Genomic DNA, 19,243 nt, shown 5'->3' with positions numbered 1-19,243 from the left:
ATTCAACCTCTTTGGTCAATGACTCTTCATCTTCATTCCACGTTTCCTTCTCTTCTCCACGATCAAGGATCTCAGATTCCAATGCAGGCTCACAGTCTTCAACGTTATCCGAGGTTTGAACGCTGACAAGTCCATCTTCCCTAGGCTCCTACACAGAGGCAAACCATTAAACACTGCCTTGAGAACTTTCATAAGTGATGTTGGCCATGCAGCATTTCTAGATAGTCCAGGGATGTGCCAGTAAATGGAATCAGATATGGGAGAAAGCAGTCTGTTGCCAATCATGCATGCGATGAGATCGATAAGAAATACAGTATTCCCACCGGAAATGATAACATACTGTGATTATGAAACCGCTGACATTCACATGCATATTCATACACCCCTCTATCATATAAAGGCCATTGGAAGAGTTCAGACTAAACAAAATTGATTTGAAAATATGATTAATCAATGAAATATACAATTATGGAGTACAATTTGTAAATTTTCATCACCTTACACTTAGACTTTAAAACATCAACAAAGTGAACGTCTTTGTCAGATGCATAAAAAAGATATCTTAGCTGAAAGTAACCACAGTGTGTTCATATATGTGAATATGATAACACAATCACAGTTAAGTGTCTTTGCCAAACCTAAGGAGTTGTCTATCAAAAAGATGGAAAATACAATTTGTGAATGGAAAAGAAAAAATATCAAGTAAAATTAGAGGGCAGCCAATCAGTACCTTGCATAATTCGGGACTTAATTTCAACTCTCTGATGAGACCATTCCCTGTAAGATCACTCATGATCTTAATGGTTGCCGTTGGCTGTTCAGTTGATGTGTCGGCAAAAGCAGAAGCTCCCTCCTCCAGACTGCTGTCAAAGGCCACCGACACACTAGGATCTGATGTAGAGGACATCTCTGGTTGTATTGGTGCCATCTCTTCTACTGCAGGACTGTGTACAACTGGCACAGAACCCTGACTTTGCTCTATCTCCTTGGTCGATACTGTTGCCTGTGCTGCTTGCAGAGACCTTGACCTCTCTGAATCCAGCATCTCTTCTTGCAACTGCCGCTTAGCACCTATGAGAACCTGCTGAACAACTCCAGAAGCAGTTGCCATGAGCAGACCTTCTTCGGTTTCACGGAGTGCCAGATTTTCATCTTGACCTTTTCCAATATGCAGGTCACTGGAATCGAACTTAATTCCATCCACTATATCATCTTCATCAGCACATAACTGGGAAATACTGGCTTCATCCCCATTCACATGAACCGCAGGATCAATTCCAACATTCTCCTCATGAGGGCCAATGACCTGATTTTCAACAGCAACTGCACCCGAGGAAAAACAAGGCTCACTATGAACTTGTGCAACTTTCCAAGCTATTTCATCTTGAGATTCTTCCGGATCTGATCGATCAACTTCAGCGAAGGCAACATAGCTCTTCCCAATTCCCCACTCTTCCTCCTCTATGCTGGTTCCCACATCATTGGTAGAGAGATCTGGGTTATCTTCACCATCCTAAGATATGGATGAGGGAAATACACAAAAACTGGTTGCTTCAGTCCAAACCACAAGTCCCAGAATCCATCCACAGATGCAGTTTATAGAGAAGTGTTTAGAATAGTAAGGCAAAGGTGCAGCGTAACATATGGCAGATGCATTTAATTTTTTCAAGATGCAGAGTGATGTATGCATGATTTGATTTTGGACTTTGTGGAATACAGTAACCTGGGATGCGTTTTATGAATTTTTCTTTCGTCTTATTTGCTCTAGCCAATCAGATGCAATGAGATCAGTAGCTTATAGCAGTCCGTGGTGAAAATTTACTTTTTTGTTTTGTGGAATAGCAACCAGTTAGTGCATGTGTACCCTCTTCCCAAACATATACATGGACGATGAGGCACAAAGCAGACATAGATCCGGGGAAAAATAAAAAACAACAAGAAATACTTCATTTTAAAATGATCCCAACGTGCACTGAAGACTCCAAAGAATACACCGATCCATGCTTCACCAATGAAAGCTCACAATGAAGATGCAAAATTATTCAATTTAGAATTTTGAACAGTGATTTCATCATTATCAATATGCTGCCAATTTAAGGAGTTTAATGGTTAGCTTGATATTAATCAACATTCATTCACAAACGGCGCGGTATTCTGCAGTGGAAATGGTACCATTTTGCAAATAACTTTTCCTCTTTCGATTCATAATCCGTATATAACTAATTACTCGCAGAGTTTCAGGATAAAGGGAAACTGCAAATTTGGGAGACAATGTACCTCTCAGCATTAATAAACTTCAAGGCTTTTCCCAACATGATGATGCAATATTCCAGTAGATCCTACAGAAGGTGAAACATATTTTTTAATCATGGAAGAGGTTTACTGTACACCATGTGCAAAGTCCTGGAAGGACTGATGTTAGAAAAGTGGATAGAATTGGAGGTAAAATGGAAAGGCGACAAAGTGGAGGTTTAATTTTTTTAATGTTTCTTTTTGTGGCTTCACAGTTGACATGTAAAATTGGCACTTTGTATGAGCTCAAAAGCAATTTACGGGGGAACTGTTTCAATTAATAAGGACTATTTTGATCATTTCTTGGGGCAAATTGCTCTTCACACTTGTCTGCTTCTCTTAACCTGGTTTTCAGTTAAAAATCTTCCAGAAATGATCCGATTTTACAACAGTAAGTTTTATTTATTCATGGAATTTCATATAATTGCGATGGTTCTTTATGATCTAGAATTCAAAAGGTAGTGTTTGGTTTCAAAATCGTCTCTGACGTATCATCCCTAAGATTAGCCAACAGAACTACTATTAAGCTGAAAAAAAAGTTTTTTAAGTCAGAATCCCCCAAACCCTTCTTTCCCAAAGACCTACCTTAGCACCCAACTAGCAGTTTACTAGCAGTCTGGGCAGCTTCTTCGAGCAGATATCCTGCTACAATGGTAGTTCTGACAAGGGTAAATTGCCAATTCGTCCACTGCCAGCTCGTCCACTCACCAAATGGTCTACCTTCATTTAGTCTTGTACCATTCCGTCCATCAACATGTCGTCTAACATCAACCATTTGGTTCAATCATCACTTTGTCTAATCACAAGTTGGTCTTTAACCTTTTCGTCTCATAACCAGTTGGCATAATACTTGTTTCATATTCATTCATTTTGCCCAATTAGCATTTAGTCTAATTATACCAAATGGTTTATGGACTAAATGACTATTGAACAACTGGCTATTGACCAAATGGTTATTAGACCATGTGGATAGTGGACAAATTGGCAATTAGACCATGTGGATAGTGGACGAACTGATGGTAGACCAATCGATAGTAGACGAGTTGGCAATTGGATGAATTAATCTCAATTACACCAGCATTCATGACATCCAAATTCTTATAAATTTCTAATCAATTGTCCAGTTTTCTCAAACTTTTATTGATAATATGATTTAATGATGATTATGTTAAAGGCATATTTTACCCAGGGTAACCATTTCAGTTCTGAAAACCTGTTCTTCTAGCAGGCCCTGCTGATCATGTTATTACCCCAGTTTAAGCATGTCTACCTTGATCAGGCAATCGGGTTATGGAGGAATTTCTTCCTGCCAGTTAACCATTTACTACACCCGGGTGGAGAGCGGCAAATGCTGTGGTGGGATTCAAACACCCGACCTCATGGTTCTTAGACCAGAGACTTATTCACTCGTTTTTTGTGTTGCAAAACCTGACTTGTTCTAAGGTTTTCTTTCCCCAATACCACGTAAATAGAATCCGCAAATACTTACATGATTATGGGAGTGGCATCCACGGTGGAAGTATGTTAAAATCAAAAGTTCACTTTTAGCCTTTCTTGTTCTTAAGGGAGACTATTTTAAATTGATGGACTTCTTACAGCAGGAGACCCATACCCTGAACAATGCTTATTGTTCATAACAAGCCTGAAGAGGTCTCCCTCAAACAAATCAAAAGTGAAATGACCCAAATTAGATTCACACGTGTTGTGGGTTTTTCTTAAAACTTATTTGGGACAGTTATTGCCCTAAACAGAACGAATGAAGTTACCAAACACATATACCTACGCACAAGTTAGTTGCTGTTTGGTGTTGCAAAGCCCGACTTGTTCTAATGATTCCTTTTCCCATTATCAGGTAAATAGCATCCGCAAATACTTACAGGACTATGGGGGTGGCATCCAAGGTGGAAGTATGTTCAAATAAAAAGTTGACTTTTATAGCCTTTCTTGTTCTTAAGGGAGAGTATTTTAATTTGATGGACTTCTAACAGCAGGAGGGCCAGACCCTTAACAATGCTTATTAGAAGCATTCATTTCATGCATCTTACACCATTTTCATACCCATGTTCAAACATGACCTGAATTCAAAACAAGCCTGAAGAGGTCTCCCTCAAACAAATCATGAGTGAAATGACCCAAATTACATTCACTTCTTGAGCGAAGAATTTTGTCGAAGATTGAATCCTGGAATGTCACAAAACTTGGGGAAAGGTTGATATAACTGGGCCATTCTTAACCACGGATGTGAAACCTATTTAGGTGATAAATTCTAAGCCTTCCAAAAAAGTTTATCAGACAAACCTCCATTTGTGTCATGGCTCCATTCCCTTTTGTTGTAATCCTTGATCAATAGTCATTATCCACTCATGCATTAAAGGCACAACACCATGTCTGACAAAGAAGGGACGAAGCTTGCTCTTAAAAGAAGAAATGACTTAAGACACCGAACATGTGACCTCTTCGCACGTGTTCTCAGTCTTTAAGCTTATGTGGCAAAGTTATTTCCCTAAACAGAAAGAATGAAGATACCAAGCATGTGACACCAATGCACAAGTTAGACGCTTGTAACCCCATCGAGGGATGCAGAACAATGCTGCACATTTTACTTTCACTTTCCAGCTGAGCATTTGGCTAAAGAAAATAAGCCAACCTATTTAAAAAAGAAAAAAGCTCTATCCATGATTCAATGAAAGGAGTACTATGACTTCTATTTCTTTTTTGTTCACTACTTGAAGAAACATCAGGGGTGGTTTCCCCTATCCCCTTTACATAGTTCTGGCCATGATGAACCAACATTACAACCAATTTCCATTCATAACCATACAATTACATGGTAATGATGCGCAGCGCTTAGAAACATAAAATTGTGCGATATCAACCTTGCAAAATATCATCAATATCGCATACAGTGTATACACAATGCAATCAAATACTACTATCTGAAAAGATATGATCTCCCCTGTGAATAATAACTTTTTCTTAAAGATATTAACAAAGATATCTGCAAACATAAAAGAAGGGATTGTTCACAAAATTATCATTGGACTCTGTAGCATGCATGTAATTCAAGAAGTTTATAAAGATTGTTATGGAATGGCGTCATTCAATATAACTCCCCATGCATATAATGTCAGCATATGTTAGACATTGGTTAAAATCAGCAGTGAATAAAATGTGCCGCTTGGATATAGCTTTACAATTATAATGTTGCCAATCTGAAGAACACAGAAAATAGTTAATCATATCAGCGAATCAGATGTTAGAAGGTATAACCAGTACTACCATCGAGATAAGAAAATCTGGATAGTGCAACAACGTGCTCTGTGACTTGGGCCACTGAAAACACTTTACAAAAGTACTTTTTTTAAAAAGGTTAAGAGCACATTAAGTTCCCCATTTTTTTCCTCTCCTGCATGTGAATGAGCATGTTGTTTCTAGCATGTAGGTATGGCCCCATATCCTGCACTCTTATATCAGTCAACTTGACTAGACAAGTAGTCAGCTGGGTGCAAGTAATAGTCTAGTCACATTTCTGACATATGTTCTAATCAGAAATAATTCAATTCTAGTAAAATACGACTAGAAAATAGTCAAATATGACTAGAAGAACAGTTGCACCCAGCTGATCCTATCAACTAGTCATTTTTGACTGATTTGTTTTTAGAATGTGATAATTGCATCATGGAGTAATTCTTCTGTAGCTCCAAGGTTGTGTGTGCAGTAGCATAAACAAGCTCTATCCAGTCTTTGTATATCAATGGATATTCCAAGAGAGAAATACATGAATGATAACCTCATAGCCCAAGAAGTTATTAAGCATATTATATGGAACATGTTTGTGAGTGCACAGGAAAGATACCAGGATAAATACACTTGAAAATATGTGGTGTGGAGGGTACTTATGAACATATAAAACAAATAATGTATAATCAAAGAAAGCATAAAATAATTCTTACATCTGCGAAGCACAATATAGTTTGAGAATGAATGGACATTGAAATACAGTCCATTCATCTGTTAAAGAATGGTTTATCTATGATCTTGAATGGTGACTTTATAAAACAAAGCTTTAATTGGTCTTTTAAATTTCTTCAAAATATATACATTATCAAATTAATGGGCTTCTATTGCAGAATTTTAAATATTGAATACAAAATGCATTCACCTTCTTCAATATAATATACAGTCATCACGACATCTGTCTTTATTAAGCCTGTTAATAATTTCCTGATCCTTTGATCTTTACATATCCCATATCCATACACAATATCAGTGCATTTTCTATAATAACATATATAATTGTCATTTTGTGTTAGGGCTGAGTCAAGTCTAAAATTTTTCTTTCCAGATTCTGATGGCGTCTCACTGGTCGGAAAGCTACACTCATCCAAACACTGGAAATGGTAAAACATTACATCGGACAGATTACTGTGTTCTGAGATCCAAGACTCCGCCCTAATTCCTATCAATCATCTGTTGCCATAGCAATCACCATCACCGTGAATTGTACTTACCCTGTACATATTAGCTTCTAAAGCCTGTCTATGCAGTCTCTCGGATCCGCTGTAATATTCGCTTTCACTGAATGATGAATCCCCCTGAAAAAGAAAGAAAAATAATCAAAACAATAACAGTTTCAGTTTTCTCCCTTTAAAGGTATTGTTTAACTTTGTGAGCAGCCGATTAAAAAAATTCTCAAACCAAGATGAAACATGTGTACCAGTGCATGTATTAGAACTAATAAACCCTGAAAACAACCATTATTGAGAATGAAAAGCTAAAACTACAAGGATAACCCCGATTTTGTAAATAGGCGTCTTATAGACGCCTAAATAGTACACATAAGTGTATGGGATGAAATTAAGATGGTGTTTCCGGTCACTTTATATTTCAATTTTTGAAGCACTAAATAATTATTTTCGAACGCAATTTTTTCTGGGCTTCATTTTTGTAACATATCCTAGACACAGGTGACAAGTGTGACCTTCTAGCTCAGATTTTTTAAAAGTCAAACCAATGTTAAACAATCACTTTAATAACTCGATGAATATTTGTGATTTCATCCAAAAGTAAAAAAATTATTCATGGTTTCTTCTACAATTAAACAAAATATGATTTCTTCTACTAGCCAATACATATTCATGGCTTCTTCCAAGAATAAATTAATATTCATGGGTCTTCCATAATTCAATTGGTGAATACTCCTGATAAAATCAACAAATATTCATGGTTTCTTCCACAAACCATGAATATTCATGGTTTCTTCCATGAGTCAATGAATATACATTGTTTCTTCTGTAAGTCAATAAATAGCCATCATTCTTCCACACATCGATTGGTGAGTATATAATCATGGTTTCTTTCATAAATCAATGAATATTCATGGTTTCTTCACTTCCATAAATCAATGAATATTCATGATTTCTTCATTTCCTTAAGCAATAAATATTCATGGTTTCTTCACTTCTATAAGTCAATGAATATACATGGTTTCTTCAATTCCATAAGCCATAAATATTCATTGTTTCTTCACTTCCATCAGTCAATGAATATTCATGGTTTCTTCATTTCCATAAGTCAATAAATGGTTTCTTCATCTCCATAAGTCAATGAATATTCATGGTTCCTTTACTTCCATAAGTCAATGAATATTCATGTTTCTTCACTTCCATAAGTCAATGAATGGTTTCTTTACTTCCATAAGTCAATGAATATTCATGTTTCTTCACTTCCATAAGTCAATGAATATTCATGGTTTCTTTACTTCCATAAGTCAATGAATATTCAAGGTTTCCTACAGGAAACATTCATCTGGCTGTTTGAACATGAAATGCCCCTTATGATATCATATCTGGATGGCATTTCATCCATTTTGATTTCAAACTTTAATACAATTAATTCATATTGTTTTGAATCTTAACATTACATTCACCAAACCCAGTAAAATGAACATTACCATCACATTCACATTCATTTAAAACTGAGATGGTAATAGGTGTTGGGGGAAATCTGATGATCTAGTTTTCCAAATATTTAGTACCAGGACAATGATTTCCATGTTTCAAAACAAAAAGTTTACCATTATTACTTACAATATCTTGGATGGCAATGGTTGGAATAGGGGGGTGTCTCGGCACACCCCTTCCACCGGACCCATCAGACCGGTAGCTCCTATCGTCTTCCGATAGCTCCGAACCATGGTAGCTCTTGCGGCTGTTAACAGGGCTGTCTGGATGTCGTGGTTTTCCATGCTGGATGACATCTGCCGTCAAGAAAAATACGAGATTACATGTAGTTACAGGTTTAGAACGATGATGCCACTCACAAAAGAAATTGGTGTGAAGAGTAAAAAAAATATAAAGATAACTTTGCCTGAGTCAAACCTACATGTACTTGAACTGGGACCATTAAAATCTGGTGGACTTCAGAGATATATTTCATTTAGAAGAGTTATAAAAGATGTTTTGCATAATCTGGGCCATGTCTTACAACAAAGAGTTACGATTGATCTGAAAAACCCAAATGATATGGAAATCCAACAATGTCATAATTTTTTTCTCCAGGAAATTTGCACAATGTCCTTTGTAAGAAAAGAAAAACACACTGAAAACAATGAATGTATGACTTAACATTATAGCTAGAAAATATTTTGAACAAATGTGCATTTTAGATGTTGACGTGGCTGGCTGTCCATAGTTGTGGTGGATCGGATCAATCGCAACTCTTTGTACGACCTGATCCTGGTCTTCAAGGTTGCTTTGACGTGGGTGAACATTCAATTTCTGGAAGATTGATTTGTGCTAGTTTACCTGAACATAAAATTATTTCAATATCTATTGGAATTGTGCAAAGTGCCTGCATATGGTTGTCACAAAGTAAAATTACCAGAGGTAAGCAGTTTCAAGTTTGACACTTAATTCATAGCATGTCTAAAGTAAAGACCACACTCCATACTCTCTGCATTATGCACAAAAACCAAAGGTCTGCGTTTCTTGACGGGGGGGGGGGGAGATGATCTATTGTATCATCCCCACCCCAACTGGATGATTAGAAGCCATATTCCCATATTATCGAATGAAATGGTTCATTGCGTTTATTAAAACAAACCTTAAACTACGATGAACCTTCTCAACAATCTAACAATGATTGACTAAAACATAATGAGTAAAAGCTACAATGTACCTGTCATAAAAGTAGTTTCAACATGAAAAGCTGACTATACAACTCCTTGATAGCGACTGCTCATGCACCCCTTATTTTAGAGGGAACAAGGAGATCTACAATGTAATGCATGCATGCAATCTCCAAGTATCGATGGATGACCAAAGAGGGGTAATGCAGAAGAGAGAAAAGGGGGCATAGAGCATTTTGGTAGGATCGTAGGAGGTGCAGATACCAGACAAGGGCGGGAGACAGGTGGATAGATAGGCTCAACGTTCCGTCTACTAGTACTTTGGTCCAATAAAGAGAAGGCCCAGGATCCCACGTACAGGACTACAAGTGGCTTGGTCCTAATCAAATTCACAAGTGGTCTACTTTTCTTTTTCAATTACCAAATTCCTCAGAGCAACACATTTTTATCATGCTTCAGAGTGATTTTTTTTAAAAGTTCAGCAGGGATATATAAATTCAAGTATTTCGTTGCTGACTATGAGTTGGGTGCCAATTTTGCTGCACAAAACACCAGTAACACAGTGATCTATGAAAATCTAGTGTAGTATATTAAAAGTATTCCTTTTTCTATGTTGTGAGATTAAAGACAACCATGATGAACCAGATTTGAATAATTCATCAGGTCAGCATGGCAAGAGGTGTTTCTATCTGCAATTTCTTCATGACAAGATGGTTACCAACCCAAGAAATGTATGTACACTTGAATTAACCAAATAGAACGTGTCGATTTTTATGACATGTCTGCCTTGAATATAGGATAAATAATGACTCCTTAAATTAAAAACTTGGATCCAGTTCGATGGTACATCCCGAATTACGCAGGATACCAAAAAGAATGAGTAAGAATTAATCCAATAAAGCAATGAGACGTGATTTACACCTTGTAATTAAAGATGTAGATTTTATGTATTCGTAGAAGAATTCTGATTGCTAAATAAATGTACTTGAAGAGAGCTTAACAACTTGAATTTTGCTCTGATGAGTGCATGTCAAAGACTTCTTTATGTCTGTGTTTCAAAGGTGAATTCTGAATTTGAATAAAAAAAATCATATTTTATAGCTCGCTTTGTTAAGTATATATCTGGATATCTTCTTACTGAAAGGCATTCAGCAAAATATTAAAATTGAGCTCAGTTTATAAATTATCCCCTTCAAAAGATAATCTTTTAAAGTACTTAGGTCAGTATGTATGCTGGTATAAATAACATTAAAAATAGTATACATACATGTCATGAAGCGTTGGTCAAAAAAGTATGTTCTTAAGCACTGAGATGCAAGGCTTGAATTGGTAGCCATTTCATAATAAAATATCTGTAAAATGTTTGATGAACTATTCCATCATTGTTAATGCAACACAGATTGGGCATGCTAATTCAGGCATTGAAAAGGGAGCAAATAATTTTCTTAAAGCAGGTCTTCAGAAAAACCACCACCATACAAAAAAAAATCCCCTCATGCGATTGCATCTAATTCTAAAAACATAATAAACATAACAAAACAATATTTAACAATTCACCAACACTGAAAGTGGAAAAGTGCAGTCATGCAGTTTTAAAGAAATCATTTATTTGTCTGAGTGATCTCCAATTTGACTTGGAGAGATATGCAAGTATGGGGTTCAAATGCCCACAATGCATCAGAAAGTGGCACAAATCTATTAAGGTATTCACAATGGAGAAAATATTAAGGTAAAGTGAGGTATTCCAAAAGTTTTAAAGGTTAGCAAAAGATATAGGAGTACATGTACAATGTGAGTTAGATGCAGGGGAGTTTCGGAAGTTATCATCACTTGCGATCAATAGCGCTATCAATCACCAGTGGTGATCAGTAACAAGTCGTGATATGTTATCAGAACTTGCAATCAATAGCGTTATCAATCACAAGTGGTGTTCAGAAGCACACCATTCACACGTTATTTACCACACAATGGATATACGATCAATCACAAGTGCCAGTGAAGATCAGTAACAATATCATTCACATTTAATAATTGGTAATATTGCTTTCTCGGTTAACTCTGAAACATTCCGATACTCGACAGGGGGTGAGAATAAAAAAAATGGAAACAATAAGGGGGATATGACTTAATATATCTTAAATATTATACTACAGTCAGTGAAACAATTCATATTAATAAGTATTGTAAATATTTTCAAACAATTAATATCTGAGATGAAGCACTTAAGTATTAAAAATCTATTGTTGGATTTCACTTCTCCTAAACTTATCCTGTGGTATTAGAAGAGATGAGATAAATATGAGGTATATAATAGGTATATAATACTCTGTTGTCAGCCTTTTCAACCACCAGTTTACATGTACAAATAAATTTAAAAAATGAAAGTACTTGATATTTTACAACTACAGGTCCCTCTAACAAAAATAAAATTACTATCAATTGTAAGATTAATCATAACTGTAACTGCGTATATATGGCAAAAATGTAAAACAAGTTGAAACTAACTAAATGATTGTATCTCTTTGTGTTAAAGCCACCACACACCTTACGACTGTCCACGATCCGATTGAAGCAAATCCCACTTTTCTTCTTTTCTGAAAATGTTCATGAATGTTCATATTGATACTAATATAACAATTCTGAATGATTGCAAGCCTTAATTAGTTTCGAATCATAGCCAATCGTGCGACTGCTATGATCTCACTACAACTAGATGTTCAATTCGCTTTTATTCTAAAAAGGATAATAGCATGGTCACGATGATTTTGAACATTACACAGTAATTTGTCTCAATATTAGCATCAAATTTTGCTACTACATTTCATTCCAAAATTGCAGACTTCTCGGAAGGTGTATGGTGTCCGTTATAGATATAGGTCAGGTACAGGATCAAATAGGGGCATATACAGCCCCCCCCATGACAAAGCTTAGCAATCGATCATGAGACTGATTTTTACAATCGATCATACATGATATAATCAATGCAATCAAACATTGAAATCAGTCCCACAATCGATTGCTAAGCTTTTGTTATGGGGTCCCTGTTCACAAGTTAAAGGTCAAGTCCACCCCAGAAAAATGTTGATTTGATGCCCATCAGTAACTATTTCTTTTGCTTTTCATTATTTGAATTATACAATATTTCATTTTTTACAGAATTTACAATATAAATCTTGACTAAATCACATAATGTTAAACAATATTAATTCCACATGTTAAAGGGAGGAATAAAACTCTATTTCACATGACAAGGGGGAGAAAATCAGAACGTTTCATATTTCATATAATAGAATATAAAACGAAATAGTGAATGGGTGACGTCATCAGTCCCTTTAGTTCATTTGCATACCGACCAGGATATATGCATATAACTGTTGTTCAAAACTAAGCAAAATTTTAAAATTTTATATCTTTCTTACTTTACATCCAATTTTGATGAAATTTTCAGTGTTAGTCTTGTTGGATTTTTCTCTTTTTAATTTTATTCACATCAACTTTTTGTTGGGGTGGACCTGTCCTTTAAGATTTCCACAACCCTGGGATTAACCTGGGACCTCCGATGCCCTCCCCCCCCCCCGCATCCCCCTCGTAATCTAGCAATGAAAAGTAACCAATGGAAACATTCAGAAATCAATCATAACACAGGATAACAAAGTTTAAGATATCTAAACAACTAACCACCCCCGTTATTCAAAACTGAAGTCTGCTACAGTTACAGATCATTCAAATGCTGACTGAACATCAACATATATGGTATCCCCTAACACAACAATTCAAAATAATTTCATAATTCATAAGGTCCAATACAATAGAGACATAAACATATGTATAAAAATATACTTTCTGCAAAGGTGGGCTTCTGGAAAAATACTGACTAAGGCACAATTAAAAGTGGAAGTAACAATAATTGTGATATGTGATTTCTTTCGTGCACAGAGAAATAGACACAGGAACAAATCATTATATAAAATAATCATCTAAAAAATTATATGACAAATGAAAACTCCCTTTTTTGTAATTACTAAGAGACCAAAATATAACAATTACTGCATTGTCATAAGCACCAAACTTGTATTATATTATCACACATTAAGTATATGATATGAATGCATAAAAATCTTACTCCTTCGACAGTGGTTATTCCGATATACAAGACTATTTCAAAGAAAATATTTAAATGCAAGAAAGTCATTAATTTTAAGAAAAATCTTTGTATATCTTTGTTCTTGAACTCAAGCTCTATGACATGGTGTACACCCTAACTACATGGTACAAAGATAAGAACTCCTGTCAAAAATCTGTGCTGCATTTTGTGGCAAGAATTCTCCTATTTCTTGTAGCAATTTTCCTGCATTCTCCAATGATATGACGACATATATGCTTTTCACACAGCACATATTTTTCTTAAACCTGGGAAATTGGTGTTGCTAAGGGATGGGGGGGGGGTCTTAGCCCCATCAAATTTCCCAGGGTTAAGCTTGGCCCACTTTGGTTTCACACTAAGTTTTAGCAAAGTGGGCTAGCACAGTCTGGCCCTGGAAAAAAAATCAGAGTTATAGTTGCGGGGCTAGCACTACAATTACAGTGCTAAGAGATGTAGTGTGAAACGAAACCGGGCTGGGGCTAAGCAGTAGCCAATCACAGAAGTCGAAATTGCATATTAATCATGCTCTGTGTGGCAAAATTATCAATATTCATGAGCTGTGAGATAGTCCAAGTTTGACACGTTAACCCCAGCTAAGCAAGACAGTGTGAAATCAAAAAAAGATATTACGGGGTTAAGGATAATATGGGGTTATAGAAATGCAGTGTGAAAAGCATATGAGAATGGAGAGTCGGCTCTAACATTTGACAGGGTGCCTAACACAATAATACTGATTGTGGATCTACATGTATACAAACCAGCACGACTTTCAGAATTGATATTTTCATAAAAGTACATACACACATTTATCAACCAATGGCCCCATCTGAAGAAAGAACTCTGATTTGCACCATCCTCCCTGACTGAAACATTTCTCGGGCAATTTTACTATCGATCCTTCAGTAAGACGGGGCCAAGATTTCAGACTGAATTACATGGCAAGCCAATGAATTATTGCGTAAGTGTGGTTGCTATCATAGCTTTGAGTCATATGACTGTTCTAACTCTGCATCCAAGTCCTCTGGTTCCTCCATGATCACGGAGAGTTCACCATCAGAACTATCATCACCTGCAAAAGAGAACGGTCTGGTGATGGTATTGGGGGAGAATGGACGCGAGGAGATGCTGTCAATCTCATCACGATTGTCCTCTTCCTCATCCTCCTCACAAGAAGATGACGATGAGGAGGAATCATTGTCATTATGAGATCTTGGAAGACCGGGTGATGATGGTTGCTTGCGATGGATCCGAGGCTGAGGAAGCGATTGGCAGACATAAGGAGTGGTTGGCCTGTCCAAAGGCTGCGGCCCTTCTCCTGTATCTTTGAGAGGAGTGTATCTTCCTTTGCTGAGGTTTACTGGACTCTCAGCCCTGTCTTTGTCCTCTCCAAGTGTATACAATTGAGTCTTCCCGTCAGGGGTACTGGACAGCACCCCAAACTGTGTCTTTGACTGCCTCATCAAACCCTTTTTAGAGGCATAACCTACAGATGCTTCAGCATCATCTAATTTGGATTTACTCTTGCCCTTTTTCTTACGCCTGGGCTTATGATTTCCAGAACCTTCCACAGCAAAAGTGTTCTTTGATGATTGTTTAGATTGTTTATCTATTGTTTTCTCAGGTGTTTGACCTGCAAGAGCACTCGGACTCTGTTTCGCAAGGCTTTGACTGTTCTGCGACAATGGACCAGATTTTCTTTGACCAGTCTGTTCCTTCTCACTCAAGGTTTGCTCATCATCAGTTGAGAGGTCCTTAATCAACGATCGCATCAGAGCTTTGTTGTAATCTAGTTTGGATTTGTAACAAGCCTCTTTTTCCTCTGACGAGTCTGCAATGAGTGATGGATCAAATTCAAGATGGGCTTCATCAAGAGAATCAGTGTCGCTGGAGATATCCAAAGATTCACTGAACCTCTTGAAGGCATCCTCATCTTCATCATCAGATACAAGCGGTTTGCGGTTTGAAGGAGATGGCTGTTGAGGTGTGCTTGGTGTTCTGATGAGCCTCTTAAGAAGTGAATTCATAAGGGTATCACTGTCGTCTCCACTAGCAGCGCCTTTATCCTTGACTGATAGTTCACTCCCTGAGAACATTCCTGGCAGGACCAATGGAACCAATCCATCTCCATCATCAGAGAGTCCCCATTCATTCACAGATTTGTCTCTTTCTGAATTCTCAAACGTGGCTATTTTTCTTCCAACCTTCAAGACTCTTCTTTTGTTATCCTGGTCACGATTCAAGTTCGTGTCCGACTCGCTGCTCTCTGAGAAGTCAAGGTTTGAGATATCTATTGAGCTGCAATCACTGCTTTCATCATCATCATCAACAAGGTCTGTTACATAGTGAGAATTTATACTTCCCAGATCGTGGAAGGATAACTGCACATCGCTGACTTTGCTTTGTTGTTGACTTTCGTTTGGAATACTGTCCTCTATGCTCGGGTTTGGCTTTGCCACTTTCTCCTCACTGTCCAAATGCTGTTCATGAATAATGCTGTCAGTTGGTGCAGATGTCTTTGCCATGTCATCACAGAGCTCACTCTGCACATTCTGAAGCAGACTTCCCTGTTGCTGGAGATAAAATATATCAGCCAAAGGCATGTCTCTCTTGCATACTGACTTCACACTATCATATCTGCTTGGTTCATCTTCATTATTATTTCCAATGTTTGGAACGAGGTCTGGAGCAATCCTCTCAGACAAGCTCAGTTGCGATGAAATCTCCTCTTCCTCGAGAATGACATAGTCGTTGGGTGAGCTATCGTAGCTGAAATACTGAAGTGAAGGATAGTCATCCTTCAGCGAAATAGCAAGTCTCTCATTCATCAAGATTCTCCTCAAATCAGACCCAAAGGAGGAAACGTTAGATGTCTTGCTGTTTGTTTTCAGGCTCGCTTCACTTGATAATGAAAGAGACGATGCAGACTCATAGCCAGAACTTGCAACTGTGCTTCCATGTTGGTGCAAGGTGGCCTTTGTAAGATTGTCCTCCTGAAGCAGACAACCGCTACTCTCACTACTGTCAATGCACTGCCCGTCAATCTCTGATGAAGAGGTGGTCTTCTTGTTATCCATCTCCTTGGTATCCGTGAGGGTATCCCATGCAACTGTGCTCGAGCTTGTAATACTCTGGGTGTCCGTATCCGACTGTCTAGACGATTCTTCTCCCGCCGTGTCATCGACAGTATCAGAAACAGATTGATCCTGAAAGTCATAAACCCCGCTACTCAAATACACCCTATCTGAACTCACAGTATCATATTCGTAAGAGTTACTGGTTGGTTTAGTGAAATCACCAACGTTGGCATGCCTTTTATTAGTCACGTGTGCAGGGAACCTTGAGGAACCTACATGTGGGTTAGTTAGAAGGGCAGATGAGGTAGTAGTATGAGACAAAGGGGTTGGATTCAAAACGTGGGATTGAGCACTTGTTTTGAAAGAGGGGGCGATGTCTTGCCCCTCCTTGGAAACTAATGGCACTATTTTTTGTGGTGAATGTACATTAGTTGTATATACCTGCCTATCATCTATTTTATCTACAGATAGAGCATCCATCGACAGGTCATATCGAGGTTCTTTGCCACTAAGTAATACACTCTTATGGGATTGGGTGGTGAAAGGGAATTTGGACGGCAAACTTTTGTTACTAGAAGATTGTACAGCACTTGATTGGTTATCTTTTTTTGAATATGAGTTAGGTAATGGGAAGGGCACCTTGCCCTTCTCAATATTTATATTTGTGTAGCCACTGTGAAATGATTTTATGCCACTTTCGGATGCATTGTACTTTGGATCTAAAAAAAAAGGAAGAAAATAACAAAAAAACTATAAGAATCTGCAGAGATTTAACAACAAAATATATCATTAAAAAATATACACGTATAGTATAAAGTTTGAATGAAAGTTTTTTATCTAATCATAAGATGAACCGGTGACACGACACTTGCTCTGGCGACATTTGCTTCTGGGGAGCGTTTCATCAATATTTTCATCCGACAAGTTGTCAGATCTGACATCTTTCCATGATTTTGATTGGCTGAGAGGCACTGTTCCTATGGTAACTGTCGGATAAAACATCTGACAAGTCCTTTCATGAAACACTCCCCCGGTCTTTATATCTAAGAGGACATCTCGGGTTAGACTTGAAATTGTAATAGAGTTTTTAATTCAAAATAATGTAAAGATTAGAATTGTGGTTTATTTAGTTTTGAGGGTTAGGTTTTATGTTTGGCTTAACATGCAGATTTTTCATCGGAGCAATTGTCGCTAGAGCGACTGTCGCTAGAGCAAATGTCATGGAAGCGATTTGCCTACTCCTCTGTACCTAGTGTAAAATCATACAGTTAAAAGGCTGGATATAATCTTTCAATTATGAAAAATATTACCAATACAACAAACATGAATTAATTCCAATTTGTATGATATGAAAATGGCAAAATATAGACATACAACATCAGAGACAACATCCAAAATAAGAACAAAAACATGTTTATCTTTTAAACATTGTATTAAGCACTATATATGTTGCATATCATTATCATCATTATTTTTGGTATGTACCAATGGGTTTTGAGAAAATATTAAAACATTCTTTTGTCTCCTGAGCACCCTGATGGTTAATTCTATAAAACAGTAGACCATCACCAAGAAATGACAGATCTGGGCCATGTCACATGAAGCTTGGTGATTGAATGATCGTGGTTCTGATTACGATTAATTGCATTGATTATTATGTATGATCGATCGTAGGAACCAGCCTCACGATCAATCACAAAGCTTTATGTTGCTGGGCCCAGGATGTCCTATAATAACAATAGATGGTGATCAAGAGATGATTTCACAATTTCCTTTCTGAAACACGATTCAAGGTTTGGAGGGATTGGTATAATTACTGGATTTATTGAGGGCAGACACGCCTAGTCTGCTGCGCAAATCTTTCTCTCGAGTTAAATGGTCTGCATGCACAGACTAGTCTGCAGGCACAGTCCCTGATTGAAACTTTGATCAGCAAGTGTGTCTCAATGCAAAGACTAGCACGTACAAAACTTGCTGTTGAGGGCCTTCAGTACACAAGGCATGAGTAGGCTGCATAGTCAGCTGTGCAAACCTCTCTCTTGAGTTAAGGGTCTGAATGTACATTCAGACCCTTAACTCAAGAGAGAGGTTTGCACAGCAGACTATATGCACAGCCTACAATTACTGTGTACAGAAGGCCCTGGCCGAGCAAGGTTCATATGTGCTTGTCTCATGTAAAGACCAACTTGTTGCTCAGTTTCAATAAGGGACTGTGCTTGTAGACTAAGAAACACATGTATCGTATCCAGGGATTTTAGTGCCACTACCGACAAGCCCAAGGGGGGGGGTATGCTTCTAAAAGGGATCCGAGCTTTTTTATCTCTTTCTTTTCTTTTCTTTTTTTCTTGGTGGAAAATTTAGAAGGCAATATGCTTCTTGAGAGTGGTGGTTGCATATTTTATGCTTGTCAGAAAATCGTTGCTCCTCCTGACCTTGCATTGATCTCTTTCAACCTAAAACAAGTAAATGTTTTATGTAGAGTAAGTTAACTAACTGTCAGTAATCTTACAAAATTGTACTATACATTTCAACTACAAGGAATACATGCAATGAAAAAAGTTTGAGAGGAAAGAGACTTAGATATATGAAAATAAACATGTATAT

The 19,243-nt window shown here is 37.3% G+C and overlaps 1 protein-coding gene across 9 annotated transcripts in view; it reads right to left on the bottom strand.

The window, feature by feature from the left end:
- Positions 1-19,243, bottom strand: part of LOC121413911 (synaptotagmin-like protein 4) — an 87,369-nt gene that overhangs the window by 15,720 nt on the left and 52,406 nt on the right. For 3 of the 9 annotated variants that reach the window (XM_041606913.1, XM_041606914.1, XM_041606915.1), the window contains exons 7-8: positions 8,382-8,551; positions 6,804-6,887 (exon numbers count right to left, since the gene is read on the bottom strand). In XM_041606913.1, the coding sequence (XP_041462847.1) occupies positions 6,804-6,887; positions 8,382-8,551 (254 nt within the window). Of the gene's footprint in view, positions 1-730; positions 1,514-6,803; positions 6,888-8,381; positions 8,552-13,001; positions 17,359-19,243 lie in introns of those variants that run through there. The other 6 variants (XM_041606907.1, XM_041606909.1, XM_041606908.1 and 3 more) reach the window with 3 other exon arrangements.

This window comes from Lytechinus variegatus, chromosome 4 (assembly GCF_018143015.1).
Source record: "Lytechinus variegatus isolate NC3 chromosome 4, Lvar_3.0, whole genome shotgun sequence".
NCBI lineage: Eukaryota > Metazoa > Echinodermata > Echinoidea > Temnopleuroida > Toxopneustidae > Lytechinus > Lytechinus variegatus.
Note: the sequence above shows the minus strand (reverse complement) of the source record. Positions and strands in the feature narration are given on the sequence as shown.